Source organism: Peromyscus leucopus, chromosome 11 (genome assembly GCF_004664715.2).
Source record: "Peromyscus leucopus breed LL Stock chromosome 11, UCI_PerLeu_2.1, whole genome shotgun sequence".
Lineage (NCBI taxonomy): Eukaryota > Metazoa > Chordata > Mammalia > Rodentia > Cricetidae > Peromyscus > Peromyscus leucopus.
Window position 1 is genome coordinate 21,515,955 of NC_051072.1, and position 22,113 is coordinate 21,538,067.

The 22,113-nt window shown below is 40.8% G+C and overlaps 1 protein-coding gene across 1 annotated transcript in view; it reads right to left on the minus strand.

Moving 5' to 3' along the window:
• Adamts12 (ADAM metallopeptidase with thrombospondin type 1 motif 12) overlaps positions 1 to 22,113 on the minus strand; it is a 263,963-nt gene that overhangs the window by 31,663 nt on the left and 210,187 nt on the right. The window contains 3 exon segments of the mRNA XM_028884425.2: positions 4,470 to 5,146; positions 5,149 to 5,560; positions 17,308 to 17,518. Of these exon segments, the coding sequence (XP_028740258.1) occupies positions 4,470 to 5,146; positions 5,149 to 5,560; positions 17,308 to 17,518 (1,300 nt within the window).

A 22,113-nucleotide genomic window follows, 5' to 3' on the forward strand; every position in this document is an offset into this window, starting at 1 on the left:
AAATCCCTCCTACCCAAAGACTAGGAACTACCAGGTCTTCAACAGGTAGGAAACAAAAAGCAGATGACAGAATTGATGAGTTCATCTGACTTCAAACACTATTAGAGCTAGTTTTAGTGGGGGAGAGGCAAATTAGTATCAATGGTAATCCCCAGGTTTCTGAGACATTATAATCAAGAGATGATTGAACTACTGTACTGAGAGACCATAAAAAAAAAGAAAGAAAGAAAGAAGGAAAGAAAGAAAGAAGGAAAGAAAGAAAGAAAGAAAGAAAGAAAGAAAGAAAGAAAGAAAGAAAGAAAGAAAGAAAGAAAGAAAGAAAGAAAGAAAAGAGCATCAAAAGTGAGTAGATGTAAGAATCAGGGACCATGGGATGCTCAAAATCCAAAGCTTCCATTCTGAACTTTGACTTTCTCTGGCAAATAAGTATATGAAATATTTTATTTAAAAAACACATAAAAAGAGTAGTCCCTAAGTCCTGCCACATAAGGGATCACTGCTAAGTAGAGAACTCTAATTTTCATTTATATTCTTGTTGCTCTAAAAAGCTACCATGATCCAGTTCCTTTTCTGTAGCCAAACTGATTAGAATCAGCAGCTCAACCTATGAGTGAATTATGATAAATTCAATATGACAATTATTTTTGTCAAAGCCCAGTGATGACATTTGAGTATAAATGAATTGTACCTTGGTTTACTATAATCAAAATGTTTTAACCTCTAGGATCAGAAATCATTATAGTTTATGTCTTCTCCATTATGTTTTAGTTTTCTTGGATATAGTAACTTCTCATTGAATTAATTAACATTTGTCAACTGAATAGCATCTGTTGACTAATATCATTATGACAAATAACCACAACACATTTAAATCCAGCAATTACACAACTGTCCTGGAAGCTGAGAATTGGTCATCCTGAGATAAATACTTGTTTTTAGTATTTCTTTACTTTATCACATGTCATCATACAGCCCAAGATGACCTGGAACTTGCTATGTAGCCCAAGAGGGCTTTGAACTCATAGCCTTCCTGCCTCTGTCTCATGAGTGCTAGAATCACATGCACCTTTGTTTCTTTGTTTGTTTTTTAAGATAGTGTTTCTCTGTGTAGCCCCAGCTGTCCTGGAACCCACTTTGTAGACCAGGCTGGCCTCAGAGATCCACCTGCCTCTGCCTCCTTTGTGCTAGGATTAAAGGCATGTGCCACCACCGCTGGTCCACAGGTGCCTTTTAAATAAAACTTCCATATTACCTTCTGGGCTGAGGAGGGCTGTCAATCATTACTAATAATCCTAGTGCATGGCTCTCCCTAGTTACTGGGCTGGCCTCCTAAGCGATTCTCCCTTCATACTGCAGCTTCCATCTAAGTACTAAGCCTGTCCTCCCCAATGTCATCCGTGAACTGCCAATGATCAAGTGTAAAAGGTCTACAGTTGACACACTCCTAATTATGAACAGTGCCATATTTCTTCTCGTAAGTCTTACATATCAGATTATTCCTTACCAGACTTCCCCAATGGGATTTCTTTCTTAGCCGCCTCTTTAAAACATGAGTGCTCTCTAGGGTTTCACTCCTGGGTCACAGGCCTTTGCAGTGTACAGGTAGTTTTGGGGTAACCTCACTCATTTTCAAGGCTCTAACTACCACCCATGGATCATAGCTGCCAAGTACTCTCCTTAGTTATTACCTTCTTCAAGAACCCCAGACCCATACACACAAAAGCACATTAGTTATACCTAGACATCTCAGAGGCACCTTGAATTAAACTTCATCAGTTCAGGCCATACCCACTGACCTGCTTTGGCACAGGAAGATAGCAGCCTCTTGCTTCTTAGAGGTATGGCATGATTTTAGAAAGACACGTTTCGAGAATGCAATTTGAAAATAAATCATTCTAAGAAACCCTGAGAAAATTAAATCTATTTTAAGATTTCTACACTGAATCAATGGGTGATATCTTAGGGGACATTTGTTTTTGTGGCTCTAAAAGTAGCTAGAAGGTGTCCTCTGTTATTAAAAAATCCTTTCTTGTGGAATACATTATCTTCTCATCTGTCAACTTACGGTAATCACATAACTGACATTGCTTTTATATATAATATGAGCAAGGGAACAGCAACTAAAACTAAAGCCCAGCGACAGTAATATTTTCTGATTTGCAAAGGAAGGGATTGCAGGTTCTCAGCTGTCCATCTGAGTTCAAATCCCTGCTCCTTCACTCAGTGGGTGTGATTTTAGTTACTTAACCTCTCTCCGCCTCATCTCTGGTGTGTCATTAACCATCTTGGGCTGCAGTAAGTATTGTAGTAGATAACTCATGCTAATTAGCTTAAAATCCTATTTCTAACACATCTTCACATGTTGTTAAGCTCACACCATCAGCTCTTGTCCTTACACTCCTTCAGAACTTATTAGATAGGAATATGACTGAAAAAGCTTGGCTTAGGAGACACATTAATACACTTCAATATATCAGATTACTATGAGTATAAACATCTTTTTCTCTCGGAAGCTGGACTTTTGCAAATAGAGATAAGATGTTGATTCACCAATGAAAAATGTAATAACTCACTTTAGAAACAGAACATACAGATAGTTCAAATGCAAATAAGTACAGATTTGGCACAGAAACTTTTAGAGTATTGAATTTACCCATATGTTGCTGGTAAAGTCAGTACCATGATCCACTGAGTCTGGTTAATTTGCACCAAAAAAATGCTACACCCTTACTTTGTAAGTTGGTGCCAGAATTCGGCATAGAGACAGGGTTATGGTGAAAAAAGAAAGTTCATCATCACATTGAAAAGTGAGTTTTAGGACAGTCATTTAGCCATTAGCATTTTATGTTTCCTACTTGTAAAATCAGCATATATGAGACAGATATCATCCATTCTCTAGGACAGCCAATGTGAAAATAACAAGAGACCATATGTGAGAAGGTTCTGGAAGTCAGCATACCTTGTAAATTACTCTAACTGTATTTTTGTTCTTATATTCACAGCTATTATATACTAGATGCTATTCTTGATTAAATGCCCTAGATTAGCTCGCTTTAGAAAAGAAAATAAGACATAAATTGTAAAAAAAAAAAAACCTTAATTATTTAAATTTGTGGCTACATTATTTTATAAGTTCATATACTAAACTTTTATTGAATTTCAAATTTAAAATAGGTAAGAAATCATTTTGGTGCCTCAAAAGGATGTCACTAGTTGTAGAAATAAAAAGAAACAAACAAATAAACAAACAAACAAACAAATATCTGGTCAAATTTCTAAAGCCTGAAAGTAGGGGCCAAAATGTTATTATAATGCTTAGTTCTTCTTAGATATTACAATTCTTTCAGTGAACCATAGTGATTTTTTTTTAATGAGGCCACTCAAAGAAAAATAATTATATAATGAAGGTGGTTGCCTAGCTCTGTAATAATCAGGTACTGTTTGTGATATGTAATATATATTAATAAAGCAGTTTAAGTGTATCACAGGTAGAAAGGGGGCCCTTTGGTAGGTATTTCCTCTCGAGCTTGTTTTGACCACACAAGTAAAAGATACTAAGTATTCATATAAAAATCAAAGGACGCATATCCCTTGATAATAGAATAGAATATGTGTACTTGAATATAAAATTTGACATAGTAAGTGATATAATTCTTTTTGAGATTTTGTCTCAGATTTCCATTCTAATCGTGATTACTTCACAAGTTTAACTGAAGTCTGAGCATTAGCTTTCTGAGTGGAATGGGAGGACAGGTCCTTATGGCTGTCCCTCATCCTAGGACCTTTGGAGCACACAGCTTGAAGGGACACCAGAGATGCTCCACCCTAGACATATCAGCCTACAGCTTAAGCACCAGGTACAGAAAGATGACTGGATTCTCCATGCTCACACACTGACTGGCTCAGGTCTCCTGATAGAGACTTCTCACTGTGTCTCATTGTATGTCTTCTCTTTAGTATTTATGGATAATGTATAAATATATACTTGTATGTATGCATTGTTTTATAAATAATATATTTATTCTTCCCATTTGGGGAGTTGGCATAGAGATGGCTGTAATTGTCATTTTTTTTTCCCCTCCCTCCCTCCCTCTCTCCGTTCCTCCCTGCCTCCTTCCCTCCCTCCCTCTCTCCCTCTCTCCCTCCCTCTCTACTTTGTTCCTTCCTCCCCTCCTCCCTTCCTCCCTCCTCCTCCATTCTTTCCATTCCTGTTCTTTCTTTCTTTCTCTTATATTTCATCAGAATCTTATGTAACCAAACTAGTTTCCAAATCTACTCTATAGTCCAGGCTGGCATTCAACTCACATCCACCGCCTCAGCCTCTCAAGGGCTAGGATTATAAATGCGTGCCTCCATGCCCAATTAGACAACATTTTAATGTAAATTCATTTCAGAATTTTCACAATATACCATTGCTAGATATTTTCCATATAGAATGAGGTCTGGGATAGGAAACTGAAAAATCTTACTTTACTCCAGTTTCCAACAATCCAGTGTGCAGGGCTGGGGTCCTTCATAAGCTGCTTGTAATTAGAAGCATTTAGCAGAAATCCCTCAGCAATCAGACTTGATGCATCTTCCTCCGTCAGGACAGGCCCAGAACCTTGGTTTGGATTTGTAACGTTTGGCAACGCCAAGTGGTCATGGTTTCCTAACTTTTCTGAGGGCATTGACTGATGGCCTCCTCCAGGCAGGAGTGGAATGTTCCTTGTTTTTTCAGTGATCATCCCCTCAGCTCTGGGTGTCTCGTTTTTAAGGGACCAGTCAGGTAGTGAGCCTTTCATCGCTGTACTGAAGGGAGGCCATGAAGTCTCTTCCCCGACGTAAGATGTTGGTGGAGGTCCGAGTGGTATTTCTGCATTCCTCTCCATGGAAGACGCGTGCTCAGGTGCCCTGCTCTTGTTCCATATCACAGAGTTGTTTTCATCCTTGTTCATAGGCCGGTCACTGCCTTCCCCTGAGCCACTGTGTATCTCCACTTCCGGATCCGTGGTCAAAGGGTCATAAAATGGGGTTACTTGCCACGCCACAGCATTGCTAGATGATAAGCCGGAATCACTTGTTGTTGCCCAAAAGTCAGCCTCTGAAGTAGGACCTATCGTTGAACTAGAAACATTGTCATCATCGGGCTGGATACTCACAGAAGTAAGGGGGCCTGGGAAGTGCTTCCAGAGGAAGTAAGGTAGTGGGAGTCCTCTTCAGCTTGGGTTGAAGTATTCTGCCATCCTGTCCCATCTTCGGGTGCCACAGTGGGGCCAAGGCTGTTGATTGCCGTGGTGCTTGTGTTCAAAGACCCAGGCACTGTGGGCGTGGGCAGTGGCATGGGCCTGGATGTGGGTGCAGGGATGGGTTTGAAGGGGTCGTACTCTGATGTTGGTTGGCTTTTCCCACTGGGAGCTATGTCTTTGCTGGGTTTCAGAACTCGGCGGCTAGGCGGGCACTGCTGGAGGCCACACAGAGCTCGACTGTTGGGTTTCCGCGTCTTGTCGCAAGGTTCGTCGTGGTTCTTGGCACAGGTGACACTGCGAATCCTCACTCCGCCACCGCAGGACACGGAGCACTGGAAAAGTGAGAGAAGTGTTAGTTTAGTGGGAAAAGATGCCTCTTCTCATGGCCATGCGAGGGGTGATGAATTGTGCAGCTAATGTTGCATCTCCATTTGGTTTCTATGCTTTTAGTTTTACATTGTCTCTTGGAGACCAGCAGGGTCTCCAAGATAAAAGACAAAAACCATGATACCATCAAACTGAAGGCTCTTTGGGTCTTGAAAACTGGGCACTACCATGTATAAGGAGAGCAATAAGTTAAATCACTCACAGGATCTCTTTCTTAGGGCTACAATGCGAAGATTGCACTAAACTAGTTATATCCAAGCGTTTATATTTAGAAAACAATGATTAGAATTCATGGAGTTTCTCCCAGGTGTCAAGGTCATTTATCTATGGCAGGTAGAATTACATTAAAAGCTAGATAATCACCACACTCAAATACACTTATATTCTAAGTGTTTTTTTTTTTCCCTGAGCTTGAAAAATGAGAAGCTAATCAAAGGTGGAAAATATCCTTTCTCAAAGAATTTGGTTCTTCCATTAGTGTGACATTAATATGCACACTGAGAAAGTGGCATATCTCCCATCCCAATTTCATTTTACATTCTAGAAGGTTTGCTGAAGGACAGGTATCTAGATTGCCTTTGTGGGGGGCAGTTTGGACAGGGCATGCCATCCTCACAGTTCAGTGGAAAACTGCCTTCATCTAGCTGTATCACTGTTAATCATACATAGTTACTATGTAACATAGGAAAATCAGTTACTTTGAAAGGTCTGTACTTTTACCAAACTGCTCCATTTTTACCTGGCCTAACGACATGTTAATTCAACTAACCAGTAGCTAGTGCTGTAACATGGACCATTCAGGTCCCTTTGCTGCCCATTTTACACTGATTTATATTCTCTATCTGCTATCCTTGAAGTCAAAGTGGGTTTCTTCAGGGAAAGCCTGCATAATTCTCCACGGATTTCACAGAGCCTCATAGCCATTATTCTGTGTGATATTAGCAACATCTCTGCAAGATTTACAAGGCAAGGGTAGTTGTTCCTCTCTCTGCAAGAGAGGAGCCAAAGGCTCCAGAACCTACTTGAAAGGCTGCAGATCAACCAATGTAAAAAGTCAGCTTTATTTAGCATGCTCTCTTCTCCACCAAAGCCCAGGGCAACACAGATCCATGGACTTTGCTTAGTGAATTGCCCAGTGCTTGTGATGTTGGAAGTGTAACCCAAAGGCTGGGGTGTTTCTTATTCATAACGACATGTCAGGATAATTCTTAAGATATTTGATCACTGTACATATTTGTGAAGTGTTTGTTTTATTTGGTGGAAAAAAAAAAAAACAGGGATGGGGACATGGTTACCTATAAGCTTTTGCATTTTTTTAAAGCTTAAGCTCCTTGCTTCCTTGAGTCCTATTGGTGTAAAAATCTCCTCCTTTACTTTGTTTCAGTCAAGCACAGTCACTCAAGACACGTAATAGCTCTGGGGAATTGGCACATTTGAAAGCAAGAAGCACCATTGACTGCAGAAGGCTGTGGCGTCAAGGCAGTACCAAGTACAGACTGGGCTCAGGGCACTGTTAGTAAAGGACTCAAATGCCCCGTCTCGGGGCTGGTCGGTAGTTACAGGGCTAATCTATGGTGGGAACTGGGTTTTACACACTGGGCAACACACTATTTCCCACTAACAATGAGGCTGTCACTTAGGAAACATATTCTGCTGCTTCTGTGGCTCCCTCTAAAATGCACTGGGAGCCTAAAAAGAGCAAGCTGGAGGTATTTTTCTTTTTGTTTTGTCCCAGATTCCTGTCATTTTTGAATATGAAGACACTCCATGGCCCATTCAATTTATCCATCTCTCATCACCTTGGATTTGCAAACTTTCACATTATAAAAAATTATAAATGCAACGAAGTAAGTTTCAGTTTGTGCCTGCATACATTTCCTCACAGGCTGGCTTTTGCTTTCAGCATGGATTCACAAATAGAGCTAATACCAAATGGTCTCCAGTGCATGTGGCCTCTCTTGCAACTTTTCTCTCCAAGAGGCATCGGAATATATAACAACATAAGGGAATTCGTCTACGTCTTCCCCCAGCCTTCTGGGTTGTTTTGGCTTGTAGGAGTTCTAATGTCTGTGGGGATGTGAAAGTCCACAAAACACCTCAATTTCTTTTAATCAAAAAACTTTGAAGCATATGCTCTCTGTCTCCACCACATTGAATTATGGAAAAAAGAAATAAATGCAAAAAAATTGTCACCTATAAGCTGTATTTTATTTTAGCTTAAGTTCCTTGCTTCCTCAAGTCCTATTGGTGTAAAAATCTTCTCCTTTACTTTGTTTCCAGCAAGCACAATCATATGCATTTTTGGTCAGTTCCATCTTAAACCATCAAAATTGATACACACACACACACACACACACACACACACACACACACACACACAAAATGGAATAGTGGTGGACATTTTAAAAGCTAGACATTTCCTATAAGTAAGATTCCCGATTTTTGACTCTGCTTGAAAAGTCCAATTGTCACCCATTAGTTTCATTCTCAATGAGCTCAAAGCTTCAGTCATGGAAACCCAGGCTTGTGATGGACACATATGTTCTCTGGCATACCCACATGAACCTTCCTTATCCAGGAGATACCCACTCTTCCAAGTGCCCTCGGTGGCCATTCCTTAGCCATCTTATCACAGGGCATGTTGTACCCAACAGGACCATGCTATCTACCAAGTACATTGAGTCCAAACAGGAAGTTGCCTTTTCTCACAGCCACCGGAACAAACAGTGTCTCTTTGTATTCAGCCCGGAGCTCTTTCTAACAGCGTTTATCTCTTCAGGAGCTGTCAAGCCCTTCAGATGAGATAAATGCAACTGTGTGACGCATACTTAAAGCGCATCTCAATTGGCACTTTTGGAATTCTCACAATCACTTTCAGCTATGATTATCCTATGCCTTGACCTTATCATTTTGAACCCTGTACCAGGCAAGTAGCTTGCTATTTGTTCACTCTATTTGTGCCCTCTCTGGGAGTTATCCTGCCCGCTCTAGTTACCACTCCTGGATCAAAGCCTCTGGAGAAAGCCCCATGAGAAAGAAGCCTGCTGCTAAGTTGGTCAACTCCACCCACCCGAGGGGCATGACAGCAAAAGGAGCTCACTGGTGGCACAGAGGTATGGCACAGAGTGAGTCCATTCAAACACCCAGTGGGAACTCAGCAGAGGCTTTGGGCTACAGGGGCTTTGTGAGAAACAGCTGGTATTTTATACATAAAACGTTTCTCTATGTCACGGGAATTTATACGTGAATGATTGGGCTTTATACCAAAAATCATGTTTGAACATAAGCTAAAACATTACATGTTATGAGTTAGTGTGTACTCCCTCTCCTCTCCAAAAGAGTCAAGGTCAAATCGCCTTCTATCTCAGAATGTGATCTAATTTCCAGACAGCTCTTTTAAATGGAAATCAACTTAAAACGAGGTTTTTAGAGTGGGTGCAAACCCTGTACGGTCAATATTCTTATACAAGGGGAAATTTGGGGCTGAGAAACGTCTTGTGGGAAGAATACCATGGGAAGATGAAGGTGGATGTGGTGGTTCACTTGCACATCAAGGGAGCCCAAGGTTTCTAGGAAACTACCAGAAACAAGGACAAGGAGGCATGAGGTCGTTCTCCCTCACAGAACTTCAGAAGCAAGTTAGCCCTCCTGACATCTTGATCTAGGATTTCTGCCTTCTAAACTGTAATACTAGACATTTCCCATTGTATCAGCCAGCTAGTTTGTGAGATTTTCTTAGGGAAACTCTAAGAAAGTAACTCCGTATCTTAGATGATTACAAACAGATACAACAAAGGAGACTTAGCAGGGCTGGAAGCCAACTTTCTGAGTAGCTCTTGCAAACAGGAGTGCCTAGGTATATTCCCCAGGAACCAGAAGAACACAGGCTGCCATGTTTGAAAGAAACTGAGAGTGTTAGCATTTGCAGATACTCCAGGCCCATAGAAGTAATGCAGGTCGGAGCATCAAGCCACAGGAGCACTTGAAACCTTAATTAAGAATATTGGAGGTAAGCTTGGAAATGTCTCCTGTCACTCCATGCTTTCTTTTCTGTTAGCAGGAACACCTGCAGGACTTCACATGTACTTTCTTGGTGTTGGTGTTTGCTGCCATGCCTTCATTTCGAAGAACCATTGACAGCTCACTTCTGACTATTAATATCTGGTCTGTTTAGTTAACTGTGTTTGTCGCTGCTTGGATTTGAAGTATTTCCCCAGAAGGATCCTATGGGGAAGCCTGGTCCCAGCCTGGTGAATCCATTCACTGGGCAGTGATTAGACTGTGGCTGCTTTAATCTAGCCAATGGAAAAACACCTTAATGGCTTATTTTAGCATGGCATTGTTGGGAGGCGATATTGAGTAGAAGGCAGGTCCTGGTTGTAGGAAGCAGATCCCAAGTCCAGGATTTGAAAGGTGTGTTTTTCCTTAACCTCTTCCTATGACTGCTTCCTAAATACCATAAAGTGAACATCGTTCTTCACAAGGCACTTCCTACAGGATGTTACTCCTTGCTGTGGAAATAAAAATAATGGACTAAAAAAACAAAACAAAAAAAACCCCAAACAAACAAACAACAACAAAAAAAAAAAAACAAAAACTGTGAGCTAAGATAAATTTTTCTTCCTTTAACCCATTTTCTTAGTTACTTTTCTACTGTTGTGACAAGATACCATGACCAAGTCAACTTATGAAATGCTCATTGGGTCTCATAGTTCCAGAGGATTAGAGTCTGTGATCATTATGAGCACGGCAGCAGGAAGACAGGCATGGTGCTGGGGCAATAGCTGAGAATTTACATGATGATCCACAGTTAGGAGGCATCAGGGTTGGGGGCGTAGTGTGGGCTTTTGAAACCTTAAAGCCTGTTCCTAGTGACATACCTCCTTCAGCAAGGCCACATCTCTCAACAAAGCCACACCTCCTAATCCTTCCCAAACAGTTCCACCAACTAGGGAGCAAGCGTTCAGACATATGAGCCTATGGGAGTCATTCTCATCCAAACCATCAGACCCATGGTAGATATCTGGCCGCCATGATATTATAACACCTTTATAAACAGATTTCACTTCATAGACCACTAGAAATGTGGTTGATTGGCTGATTTATTCATCTGTTTAGGTGTTTTGGTCAGACACAGGAAGGGCAGATTAAAGATATTCCTAGACCCTAAGCACATCTGCTTTTACATGGCTTACTTTATTTCTCATCAGATGCACACCAATGCATTTCTAGCCTCAAGTGAGAGGCAGCATGTTGCTGTAGAAACCAACTGAAACATTTTTTCTTTTGATTTTACAATTATTTGGTGAGACTAAGTCATTTCATTTTGAGAGACTCAGATCTCAGCAATCATTATGTATATTGTGAATCCCAGCAAAGTGAGAAAGATGACTCTCAAGTTGTTTCCAAACAGAATATGTTTCTTATGAATTCTAGGAACTGCCATATTGCTGCATTTCATAGATACTTGAGATGTATGACAGTACTCAATGTAGAATCTTAGCTGCCTGCATTCAAAGCCTGCTTCATCACTTGGTAGCTATATGACTTGAACATGTTTGTAAGCATCTCTGTGCTACAGTTTCTTCACCTGAAAAATTAGGCTATTTTGCTACTAATATACATATGGTTGACTTCCAATATTCTTTTGAGTTTTTGAAAGTAACACATTCATTTGTTGTTAGGTCTCTTATGGTGAGTTTTGAAAAACTGGAAGGTGCTATGAAGCATGTTTATAGTGCTTTATGAATTAAGGGGGCCCTGAGTTAAAGGATGGGTAGTTTAAGGTGACCATAGGTCAATTCCTTTGGGGCTCTGGATACCTCTGAGGGACAAAGATTGCAAAATTAGAGTAACACAGGAAGTCAGCTTTGTCTTGTCAGATACTAAAGTCATCATTTAGTGGCACATACTGTTTTTCAGGCAATATGGTTGGTACTTACATGATTTATTTTATTCAATCCTTACAGTAATAGAAATGAGGAAAGGGTTAGAGTGGGCTAATATTAGCTTAAGATCACACAATTAGAAATTTCTAGGGTTGGAAAAATCTAGAAAATCACTACCTACAATGTCTCTCTAACAAGAGAAAAAACATACTGGGTTATAGTTGCTGAAACTGAAGCCTATGAAGTGAAATAATTTACCTAAGATGGTACTGTGAGTTTATGCAGTATAGAGTCTGAGTGGTTCTTTGGGATCTTCTGCTTCCCTTCTTGTTTGAGATGCATAAAGGAAGACACATTTACTAATTACATGGTGTTTTGAAGGGTTTCCTGTCCATCCATCCATCCATCCATCCATCCATCCATCCATCCATCCATCCATCATCCATCCATCCATGTAAAAACATGGTAAAGCTTTTCACAGAGCCTACGAATGAACCATTCTCTATATCTTGGATCCAAGACTAAAATCCTGACATAAGGTGAGTGTAGGGAGGTACATCTGTATTCCCAGATACTCAAGAGGGTAGTGCAAGAAGGTCAAGAGTCAGAATCTAGCTTGGCTAACCTAGCAAGAATTAATTTTAAAATAAATTTTAAAGTTTTGGAGATGTTTGCTTAGCAAGAGAGGGCTTGTTCACAGCTAAACAGACAAAACACCACATATAACTTTGGCAATTATTTACAATATGGACACAATATGGGTGTGTACTTTGTCTATCACCTAGAAAGAATGTGGCACCTACTATATTGTTTTAGTTGCCCAATGCTTGGGGCTAAACTGCAAACTGCAAAACAGTAACCATCTGGGTTTCATGCTTAGATCATGATCTCTGTTCCTAGTTATGACCATAATTTTCATTTCACTACTAAAATATGTAGAGCCTTTGACTGTAAATAACCTAAAATTCTCCTGAAGCAAGAAGCCCTTTAGACACACACTTACATGTGGATTAAAGAAATGCCATGTGTGCTGCATGCACATTAATATTAAATCAAATCAATGAACAGCTGCAACTATCCATCAACCCATACAAAAACCAGGCTGAATAAACATGCTCGCTTAGGCAGTATATACACCAAGCACATAGGAGGGTGGTTTAAAAGTGACCTAGTGTCGACCAAAATAAAGCTTTACTCTTCTACCACTCTCTGATTGCCTTCAAATGCTAGATGGATATGAATTTCAGCTCATCATTTATTGAATTCTTGTCTAAGAAGCAACTTTAAGGCTTATATTTTGAGTTTTCAAGTTGCAAAATGAAGGTTAACGAACTGCTATCAACCTTTAGAGGTATTTTAAGGGTTAAACAAAATATCCTACACAGTCAGGGACAGCATTTGACAAATGACAGGTGACATTATTGGTGTGTCCGTCCCTCTACCATATGAGCAAATGTTTAGCCACTGTTAATATTTCTAGCAGTTTTGCTAGGTAGGTCCTGTGCTTACAAGAACTTGGAAATGTGAATTCATCTATACTTGAGAAAGTATAAAAGCCTCAACTGTTGCTATGTTATGGGTAATGAGAGCAATGAAATGAAAATAAGATTAAATCTAACATGTGGTAGAGCCAAGATTTAAAGCAAGGGAGCTGTGATCTAGTAACCACAAACCCATCACTAGAGTGACTGTCTCTCACACGGCAAGCCACAGAAGTGTAGCGCTTGAGGGAAAAAATGGGAGCCACAAAAAAAGTGGATAATCTGCCTTTCTTTACAATAAATAGAGTTGCCATTCTCTGGGCTAAAAAACTAGGTTGAGTTTTTGTCAAAGCAAGACAAGGTCCTTGGCAAGGTTTGAAATTAAGGTGGTTTGAAATTAAGAGGAGAGGAGAGGAGAGGAGAGGAGAGGAGAGGAGAGGAGAGGAGAGGAGAGGAGAGGAGAGGAGAGGAGAGGAGAGGAGAGGAGAGGAATTAAGGTGGTTGTCAAGCAAATGAATTCAGTTTGGGGTGGGGTGGGAAACAGTGGCTGGAGAGACCAGGAAACAAGAAAGGGTTTCCTAGGGTGAGCAGAGAGGAGAAGCCCCCTCCAAACCACTCACTGTTTCTCAGAATTGAGTGTATTGGCCTGCCATGGCAGAACCTACTTTCTCTTTATGAGAGGTTAATGGAGGAACCTTGATTTGGGCATCTCATGAATTTTGCTTTTTCCCTTTCCATCTTGGGAGTCTCAGGGAGGACCATTCAACAGAAACCTAAAAGTTCTCAGTTTTGGAGTTTTGGCCAAGTTATCTCATACTTAAGCAAATCCACAGCTCAGTGCAGACCAAGGTAGATCTAGAGCACTTCTCTGCTTCAAACAATGTAGGTGTCAAGGCAAAGTTCTGATGACAAATACTGTGGGCCAAGAATCATGATTATCATCTTTTCATGGGGAATGGGAAAGAATATTATCAAAATATATTATATAAAATGTTTTTAATAGACATATTGCTATACCCTAGATCAGTGCACCACTTAATCCTCTTCTGGGAAGCTGCTTCTTGCAGTAGATAGTAATTAACACAGAGACTCACAGCTGAGCAGTGTACAGAGTGAGAGCACTCAGCCCTAAATGGGATGTATTTATCAAATCCTTCCTCCAAAAGCTCAAGGATGTATGTCAAAGAGGAGGCAGAAAGAGCCAGATAACTCTTGCTGGATAACTCCAACAAGACAGTGTCTTCCAGGTGTAACAGGACTGATGCCTGTATGAACTCACAGAGACTGGCAATGTGCACAAGACCTGTATCGGTTCCAACCAGATAAAAATCTCAGAACTGAGGAGGGGAGGCAGGCACAAAGTCCCACCTCTAAACAAGAAGTTGTTTGCAATTGATCCCTGCTGGGAGAGGGAAATCAGTTTTCCCCAATGGTGTGTCACTGGGTGTATCCACCGCACTTGAGGGAAGGCACCATGCCCAGGAGGAGTTGGCCAACACAAAGCAAACTCCACATTTTTCTGTGTGTGCTGTTTGTTTTGGTATGTTTTACCTTATTGGGTATTTGTTTGTTTTGAGCTCTGTTTTTTGTTTTTATGATTGTTTCAGGGGAGAGAAAGAGAGCAAGAACACGAAGTTGGGTGGGTAGGGAGGTGGGGAGGATCTGGGAGTTGGGGGAGAAGAAAGAGTATGATCAAAATATATGCTTGGGAGGCAGAGGCAGAGGCAGGTGGATTTCTGTGAGTTCGAAGACAGCCTGGACTACAGAGTGAGATCCAGGAAAGGCACAAAGCTACACAGAGAAACCCTGTCTCAAAAAACCATACACACACACACACACACACACACACACACACACACACACACACACACACATATATGCTTCTGTTTGCTGTGTCCTATTTATTTTACTTTATTTTTACATGCCTGTTTGTTTTCTAAGGAGAAAGGGTGTAGATTGGGGTGAGAAGAGGGGAGAAGGATGTGGGGGAATTGAGGGAGAGGAAACTGTGATCAGAGTATATTGTATGGAAAAGATTTTATTTTAATAAGAAAGACGGCTAGATAAACTATATATGTAAAATTTTAATAAAAATACATACACATAAATCTGTACAAAGGTATCTTGGCACTGTTAGAATGTCAAAGACATTTATTTTTATCTATTTCAGCAAAGTTCATTGAGGGTTATTATCAAGACAACGGAAGGAGGGAAAACATCTATCCAATGAATCTACTGATGCTTATTTACCTACAGGGCACTTTGCCTACATCTCCTAATAAAGGTGCCAGCCTGACTCCCGCTCAGCACTGCAAGAGGAAGCTAGAAACGGGACTCCACATGTACTGTCAATCAGCTTCACAATGGCCTGTTTTGGGAGCCACCAACACTAGTACTGGTCACCTCGTGCCAACATTTTTGGTCTCTTCCTTTCCAGCTAAGGTGGGTTATTATGTGCTGCACACATGGGTGCAGGAAGGTCTCCTCAGCCAAATCTGTAATTACAGTCTTTTGAGAAAGCCCTGGATTCTGGCAATTAGTAAATTCTACATGACAAGAATTATTAAGTGTTTTGGATGCAGCCAACACATTTTTTGGTAAACAAATTTAATAGGTCCATCATAATACCCCATTCAGACTTATTTTGACAACACTGTAATTTATAGCAGTCTAGGTTGGTGGTGAACAGGTCAGGCCAAATGCACGCTATGATTGCTTCTTTTCAAGAATAGCGGGGAGGATATTTTTACTTGCCATTGAAGTGCACAGATGTATCAGTGCACAAATCCATAATGTGCTTATATTAGCTGCTAGACATATTGTTACATGCATCCTCCGAGGTCTTTCTCTACTGCCCACTTCCCCTCTTCTGCCCCAACTCTCTCTTTCATCCCCTGAAAGGAAGTTTTCATAGTCTGGAGACCATAAATTCCATTTCTTTGCTGTAGTCCACATACCTACTAGAACATCCTGTACAGAACTAGAAGTTAAACGATCCCAACTATGATTATCTGTTAAAGAAACTGTCTTGGGAAGGCTATCAAGGACGTTTGACTCACATGAATACTCTAATTTCAAATAAGTATCTTCAGAAAAGATAATTTCATTGATGTAAAATTTAGACTTCTTCTTCATAAGCTACACAAGAAATCTTTATTCATAAAACACTTTCACAAATATTTTATCTTAACTGAGTATGTTGCTTATTTATTCATCAATGTTCATTCTAGTTATTTTTCTATAATGTTCTTCTGTACCAAATATTTTCCACTTCCCTGAAGATAAGTCCTCAGGAAAGCTTCTGAAAATTTCTTTTCATCATTATAGGAAGTTTGCAGCTTCTCAAGAAATTGCACAGGAACCAGTAGGATGTCAAGGCACTTGCTACCAAACCTCATGACCTGAGTTTGATCCCTGGAACCTACTGATGCTGCTCACAGTTCCTCTGTGTCCTCAGTAAGTGTGCACAGCGCATGTGTACATGTACACAATAAATATGTGCAATTTTTTCTTAAAAAGCACATACAAAGAAGTCAGTATTGTCCTCAAAATTCTGATGTGTTCATTTCTAAAGGTCATTTATTGTCTGGCTGTTCCTTAGGTCATAACAGAAATGCACACAGGGAAGTGGAATCAAAGTCTTTGGAGACACTTGGTAGCTTGAGGAAAGAAGAGCTTGTCTCTCTCCAGTCACCCTGGGGCGGAGCAAAGCCCAACAGATCCAGACATCACGGTGACATTGAACATTAAAGCCCATCCCCCCCTCATAACCTCTAAGCCCTCTGATTTCTAATTATACCCCGAGAATTAGATGAAGTTAATTTGGGAAAAATGCAATACTAATTTGAATTTGTGAACTATTAACAGATATCCCAAATGCATGCTGAGTAGATGAATGATTCGAACAGTTTCTCAATCAAGTGCATTCTTCATTTTGCCACCAGAGTAACCCTCCTTTGGGTTAACTACAACAGTGAACTGCCAAGTGTTTTAAAGACTGGCTTTGGGGGCTGTGGTATGTGTGTGTGTGTGGCTTTGCTCTGCTACAATAGCTTAACAACAGGTCAGCCGATATCCTAATAATGAATCGATTAGCTGACACGAGCCTGGATTAGTGAGATCCACCCGATCCCTAGTACATAACTGCCCACTCAGTGAGGGAGGATGTGCTCTTGGAAGGCTGGGAACAGGAAATGCAGGAAGCAAGCTAGACATGGTGGATGCTGTATAGTAGGCAATTTTATGCTAGGTCCTTTTGGAAGAATGAGTAAGTGGCTGATGAAGCAGGGCTAATATCACTGTCCCTTCAACCTCTGAGCTTACCTCACTCCAGTTGCCCACTGTCCAGTCTGATGGACACAGGATATCTCTGTTACAGGAAACCAGTGCCTTGGGCTTCAGTAGGTGCTGGCAGTCTGTAGCTGGGAGAGCCTGCTCATCAGAGCCCATGGTCTGGATACACAGCACTGTTCTCTTTTTTTCTCCGTAGGGACCGCATGTCGTCGAACATGCTTCCCACTCCCCTGCCCACCACCTGCAGGCAGACATGGACATGTGAGGAGATCACCAAGAGAGATGTACATTCATTCAACCACCAGGGGAGAGAGTAGGCAAGCATGTAGTATAAAGCTGGGAGATCTCTGGGGATGATGCAGGCTCTGTGGGTGTTTTCTGCAGACAGGGTCGGTGTGATTGTCCAATTATAAACCCCAGAGCCCAGCAAAGATCCTGGCATATGCAGTTGCTTAAAAATAACCACAGTTTTGGGGGCTACTGAGATGGCTCAGTATTTTAGAATACTTGTTGCTCTTTCAGAGGACCTGGGTTCAACTGCCAGCACCCACGTTCTAGTTCAATTATCTGTAACTCCAGTTCCAGAGGACCTAATGCCATATTCTGATCTCCAAGGATGCAAGACACACAAGTGCTGTACATACATACTAGCAAGCAAAACATTTACACACATATCATTTTGTTTAAAAGAATGATGTCTTTTAATGGGAAAATATGCTTGGATTTTAAGTCAAGAAAATTGAGGTCCAAGATTCTGCTGTGTAACATCAACCAACATTAAGCTTCACTCTGTCATCTGTTTCGTGAGGCACCGCCTTCATCAGTACCATGGATTAAATGAAATACCAATTCATGTAAAGTAAAGAGCACAGGGCGTCCCCTCCCCCCATCACTTGTGATGCATTGGTATTTTGACTGTAGGTATGGAGTCATGGTATCCAATCATTCTCTAGGTCTCCTGGCTCTCAGTTGAATGTTTTTCTGTAATAGAAGCACACCCTTTGTATGACTTGGGTGATGTGAAATCTAGCTCATCAACTTCATTTTGCCTCCAATCTTCTGCAACCTGCTTGTTCACAGTTTCACTGACTCATTTGATAAAGGAGAAAAATAACTTAAAAATAAGAAAATTTCTTCCATCTCAGTCATTCCTAAGAAGTTAAACAGTTGGATAAATTAATATTTTGGATTCTCTGAGGACAAGCTAATGGGGAAGTTCTTTGTTTATGAGTGATCAATTGAACATTCCAGGATGGGCCCAATGGCTACAGTGGAGTGCTTTGGAAAATGACAGGGTCCCTACTGGAATCCTCTCATTTCTTCCTTCTCCATCACCATGCAAACCGTCTCTAGCACAGAAAATAGAACTAGTCTCCTCTCCCAGTATAATTTGGGTCCGCCATTGCCTTGTGAACATGAAATTCTTCCATATAAGTTCCCATGCACTAATAAAGGGGGCATTTCTATCTCTCACAGGGAAATAACACATTATGGGAAACCCTGCAGTCTTGACCTGGAGAAGGCCTCCTGGCCATAGGACAGTATTCAACTTTGGTAATAGTAAAGATGACAAAGCTTTGTTCTATTCTTTTTATTTACCACACTTTATTTTTCTATGGGTAGAATTCTTTTTGGTTTTCATACTTTTTAATCTCAAGTTAAAATTTGTAGAAGAAAGCTCTTTCTGAATTCTATTATTTTCTTCACTTAGCAAGTAATTAAGATCACTGATTTCTTCTTTGGTGTTTAATTCTGGTTGCCTTGTATGAATAAAGAGCTAATACTTGACAGTCTGATGTGAAAGTCAATTAATGCCCACTGTATTAATCTAATTACTTTGCCCTACCTCTGACATTTTCAAGGGAGGTAAGGCAGATTGCTAAATACATAAAATGTCATTCTGGAAAGGCCCTAATCTGAGATGACTGAAAGCCTAATTTATCTAATTACTTGCTACAGGGCTTTCAGTTGTATTTTAACAGAGTGATAATGGCCCTTCCTGTTTTCCCTTTCTAGAGTTTCCTCCACAGTCCTCACGGAGTGATTGTGTGCTTGTGCCATGATTAAAATGTGTTGCCTAAAGTTCATGAGTTAGAAACTACATCTCTAATGCACCAGTGTTGGGAGGTGGAGCCTAATGGGCGTGTTTGGGTCATAAGGACAGAGCGCTTATGAATGGATGAACGCTACTATAAACTGTGCGTGTGGGCTGCTCTCCTTCACTCTTCTACTGTGTGGGGATACATTTCCCCTCTCTTGCCCTTTCAGCTGCTGTGTGGAGACAAGAGGGGCCTCACCAGACCAAGGGCTGATGCCTTGATCTTAGAATTCCAGTTTCTAAAATAATTAGAAATACAATTCTGTTCTTTATAAGTTATTAGGTCTATGGTACAAGCTAGACCAACATATCTTGTCAGCTTAGAATGAGAACCATCCACTCTTCAGTTTTCCTGCTAATGTCTTCTGTGGTGATATTGTGTCCCCCAATATATTTTGTACCTTAATAAACTTATCTGGGGTCAGAGAACAGAACAGCCACTAGATAGACATAGAGGCCAGAAAATGATGGCTCTCACACACCTTTAATCCTAGCATTTTGGAGGCAGAGATGCATCTGGATCTCTGTGAGTTCAAAGCCACACTGGAAACAGCCAGGCATGGTGATTCACACCTTTAATCCCAGGAAGTGATGGCAGGAAGCAGAAAGGTATATAAGGTGTGAGGACCAGGAACTAGAGCCTGGTTAAGCTTTTAGGCTTTTGATCAGCAGTTCAGCTGAGATCCATTCGGATGAGGACACAGAGGCTTCCAGTTTGAGGAAACAGGATCGGCTGAGAAGTTGGCCAGGTGAGATTAGCTGTGGCCTGTTCTGTCTCTCTGATCTTTCAGCATTTACCCTTATACTCCAGGTTTCTTTTTATTAATAAGACCTTTTAAGATTCATGTTACATTCTTCCAGGTCAAGCTTCCCCCACTGGCTCTTAATCCTCCCACGCTGGTTAGTTCTTGTTAGCGTGACACAAACTATTGTCACCTGCCAAGAGAGAACCTCCATCATATTGGCCTGCAGGCAAGTGTGGGGGGGCATTTTCTTGATTAACAATTGATATAGCAGGCTCCAGAATACAGTGCTTCCCACCCCTGGACAAGTGGTCCTGAGTTGTGTAATAAAGCAGGATGATCAAGCCACAGGGCAGAATCCAGTAAGTAGCATCCCTGCATTGTCTCTGCTTCAGTTCCTGCCTCTAGGTTTCTGCTTTGGCTTCTTTAATGATGCACCATGATGTGCAAGTGTAAAATGAAATAAATCTGTTCCTTCTCAATGGCACTGACAAGGACGAGACTCTCCTTGACTGGACACTGTGCACTGCCTTGTGACATCCATTTTTAGCAGAGAAGTCAGGATAAGAATGTCCACCCAAGTTAATGATGATCATTGATACCTGATTGGGTTCCTTAGCCTCTGCTGCCCCCCAGGTGATGTCTGATCACCATTACACCTCTTAAGAAAGAATATTTGCCAGGTCAGCTTAGCCTCATATTTTCTTTACCCCTTTTGTTTTCTCTTAGTATCTACCCATCCATTGACCCTTCCCCTGATACTCAGATAAACACTCCTACTTGTCAATGCTATATTTGATGTTGAGATCAATATCTTCTCTACAGTAAATTCTTACTGTAGTGATCCCTATGTCCATGATGTTGTTGAATAAAGGGTGTGTTACTTCATTTTAACAAGTATCAATGAATAATGTTTTTTTATAACACCTAACATACAACTGGTCAATGAGCAAACATTGTGTGGAGTGTTCTTTAATCACTAAATGTTACTTGATCTCTTAACATTATGATGCAAAGATTCAAAGGACCAAGTCTATATCACAGATAATTATTGTATCAACATTTGGAGAGCATTTAAAAAAAGTATCAATACTCCCATGTCTGACCAAACCCAGAATCTCTTGTATGGAGGACCAAGAATCAATGAGGATTGGAAACTACTGGTGTTCTTGATGCCAAATAAATGAATGTAAATTTTTATCTGTAAATTTCACCAAATAATGGACTGTATTGTTTTAGTATGAGTTGTAAATAATGTAGAAGTTTCTGTCAAAGTGTGTGTGGAAGAGAGAGAAAGGTAGAGATAGACAAAGGCACAGAGGTAGAGAGACTGTTGTGTGTTTTAAAGAGCCCTTAGTTTGCCTGGAATACTTGTCTATGGCTTGGATGGGGTCCCATCTTGATGGGGAACCTCTGAGCCCATCTCTTACCTGTAGTTTATTTATTTATTCAATCTATTTCCAGTGCTCACTCAAACAGCTCTGACTGCTATGAGCCAGGTCACCTCACTCTCTAACTCCCAGACAACTGAGGCCAGAAATGCTGTGAAATTACCTAGAATGCATATGAAAGTCTTGCACAACAAAGAGCAATCCAGCCTAAAAACTCAAAAATGCTGAAGTAGGGAAACTCTGATTGAAGTCCCACGCTGTTCTTTCATGCAGAGAAACCTACACACAGCTGCCAGGGTTGAATGAATAGCTGTGATGTGTATTGAATTCTTGGGATAGGCATGATCATAGCTGTAACCTTGCAGAACTTTGTTCTGCCGAAGAGCAGAGTCAGAGAGAAGTCAGCTGGGGAGAAGGAACACAGATGACCTCTTCCTGTGGTCAGATGTTCCAAAGAGTTTCTTTCTTGGCAGCACTGGTCCCCGAAGCCATGGGTGGCATCATGTTTGTTTCAAGGTTTAGATAATTTTACACTTTCATCAAATCTTTAAAAAAAAAATCTGTCTTGGACATGCCTTGGGGGAAGATCAACAAATGCTGAAAC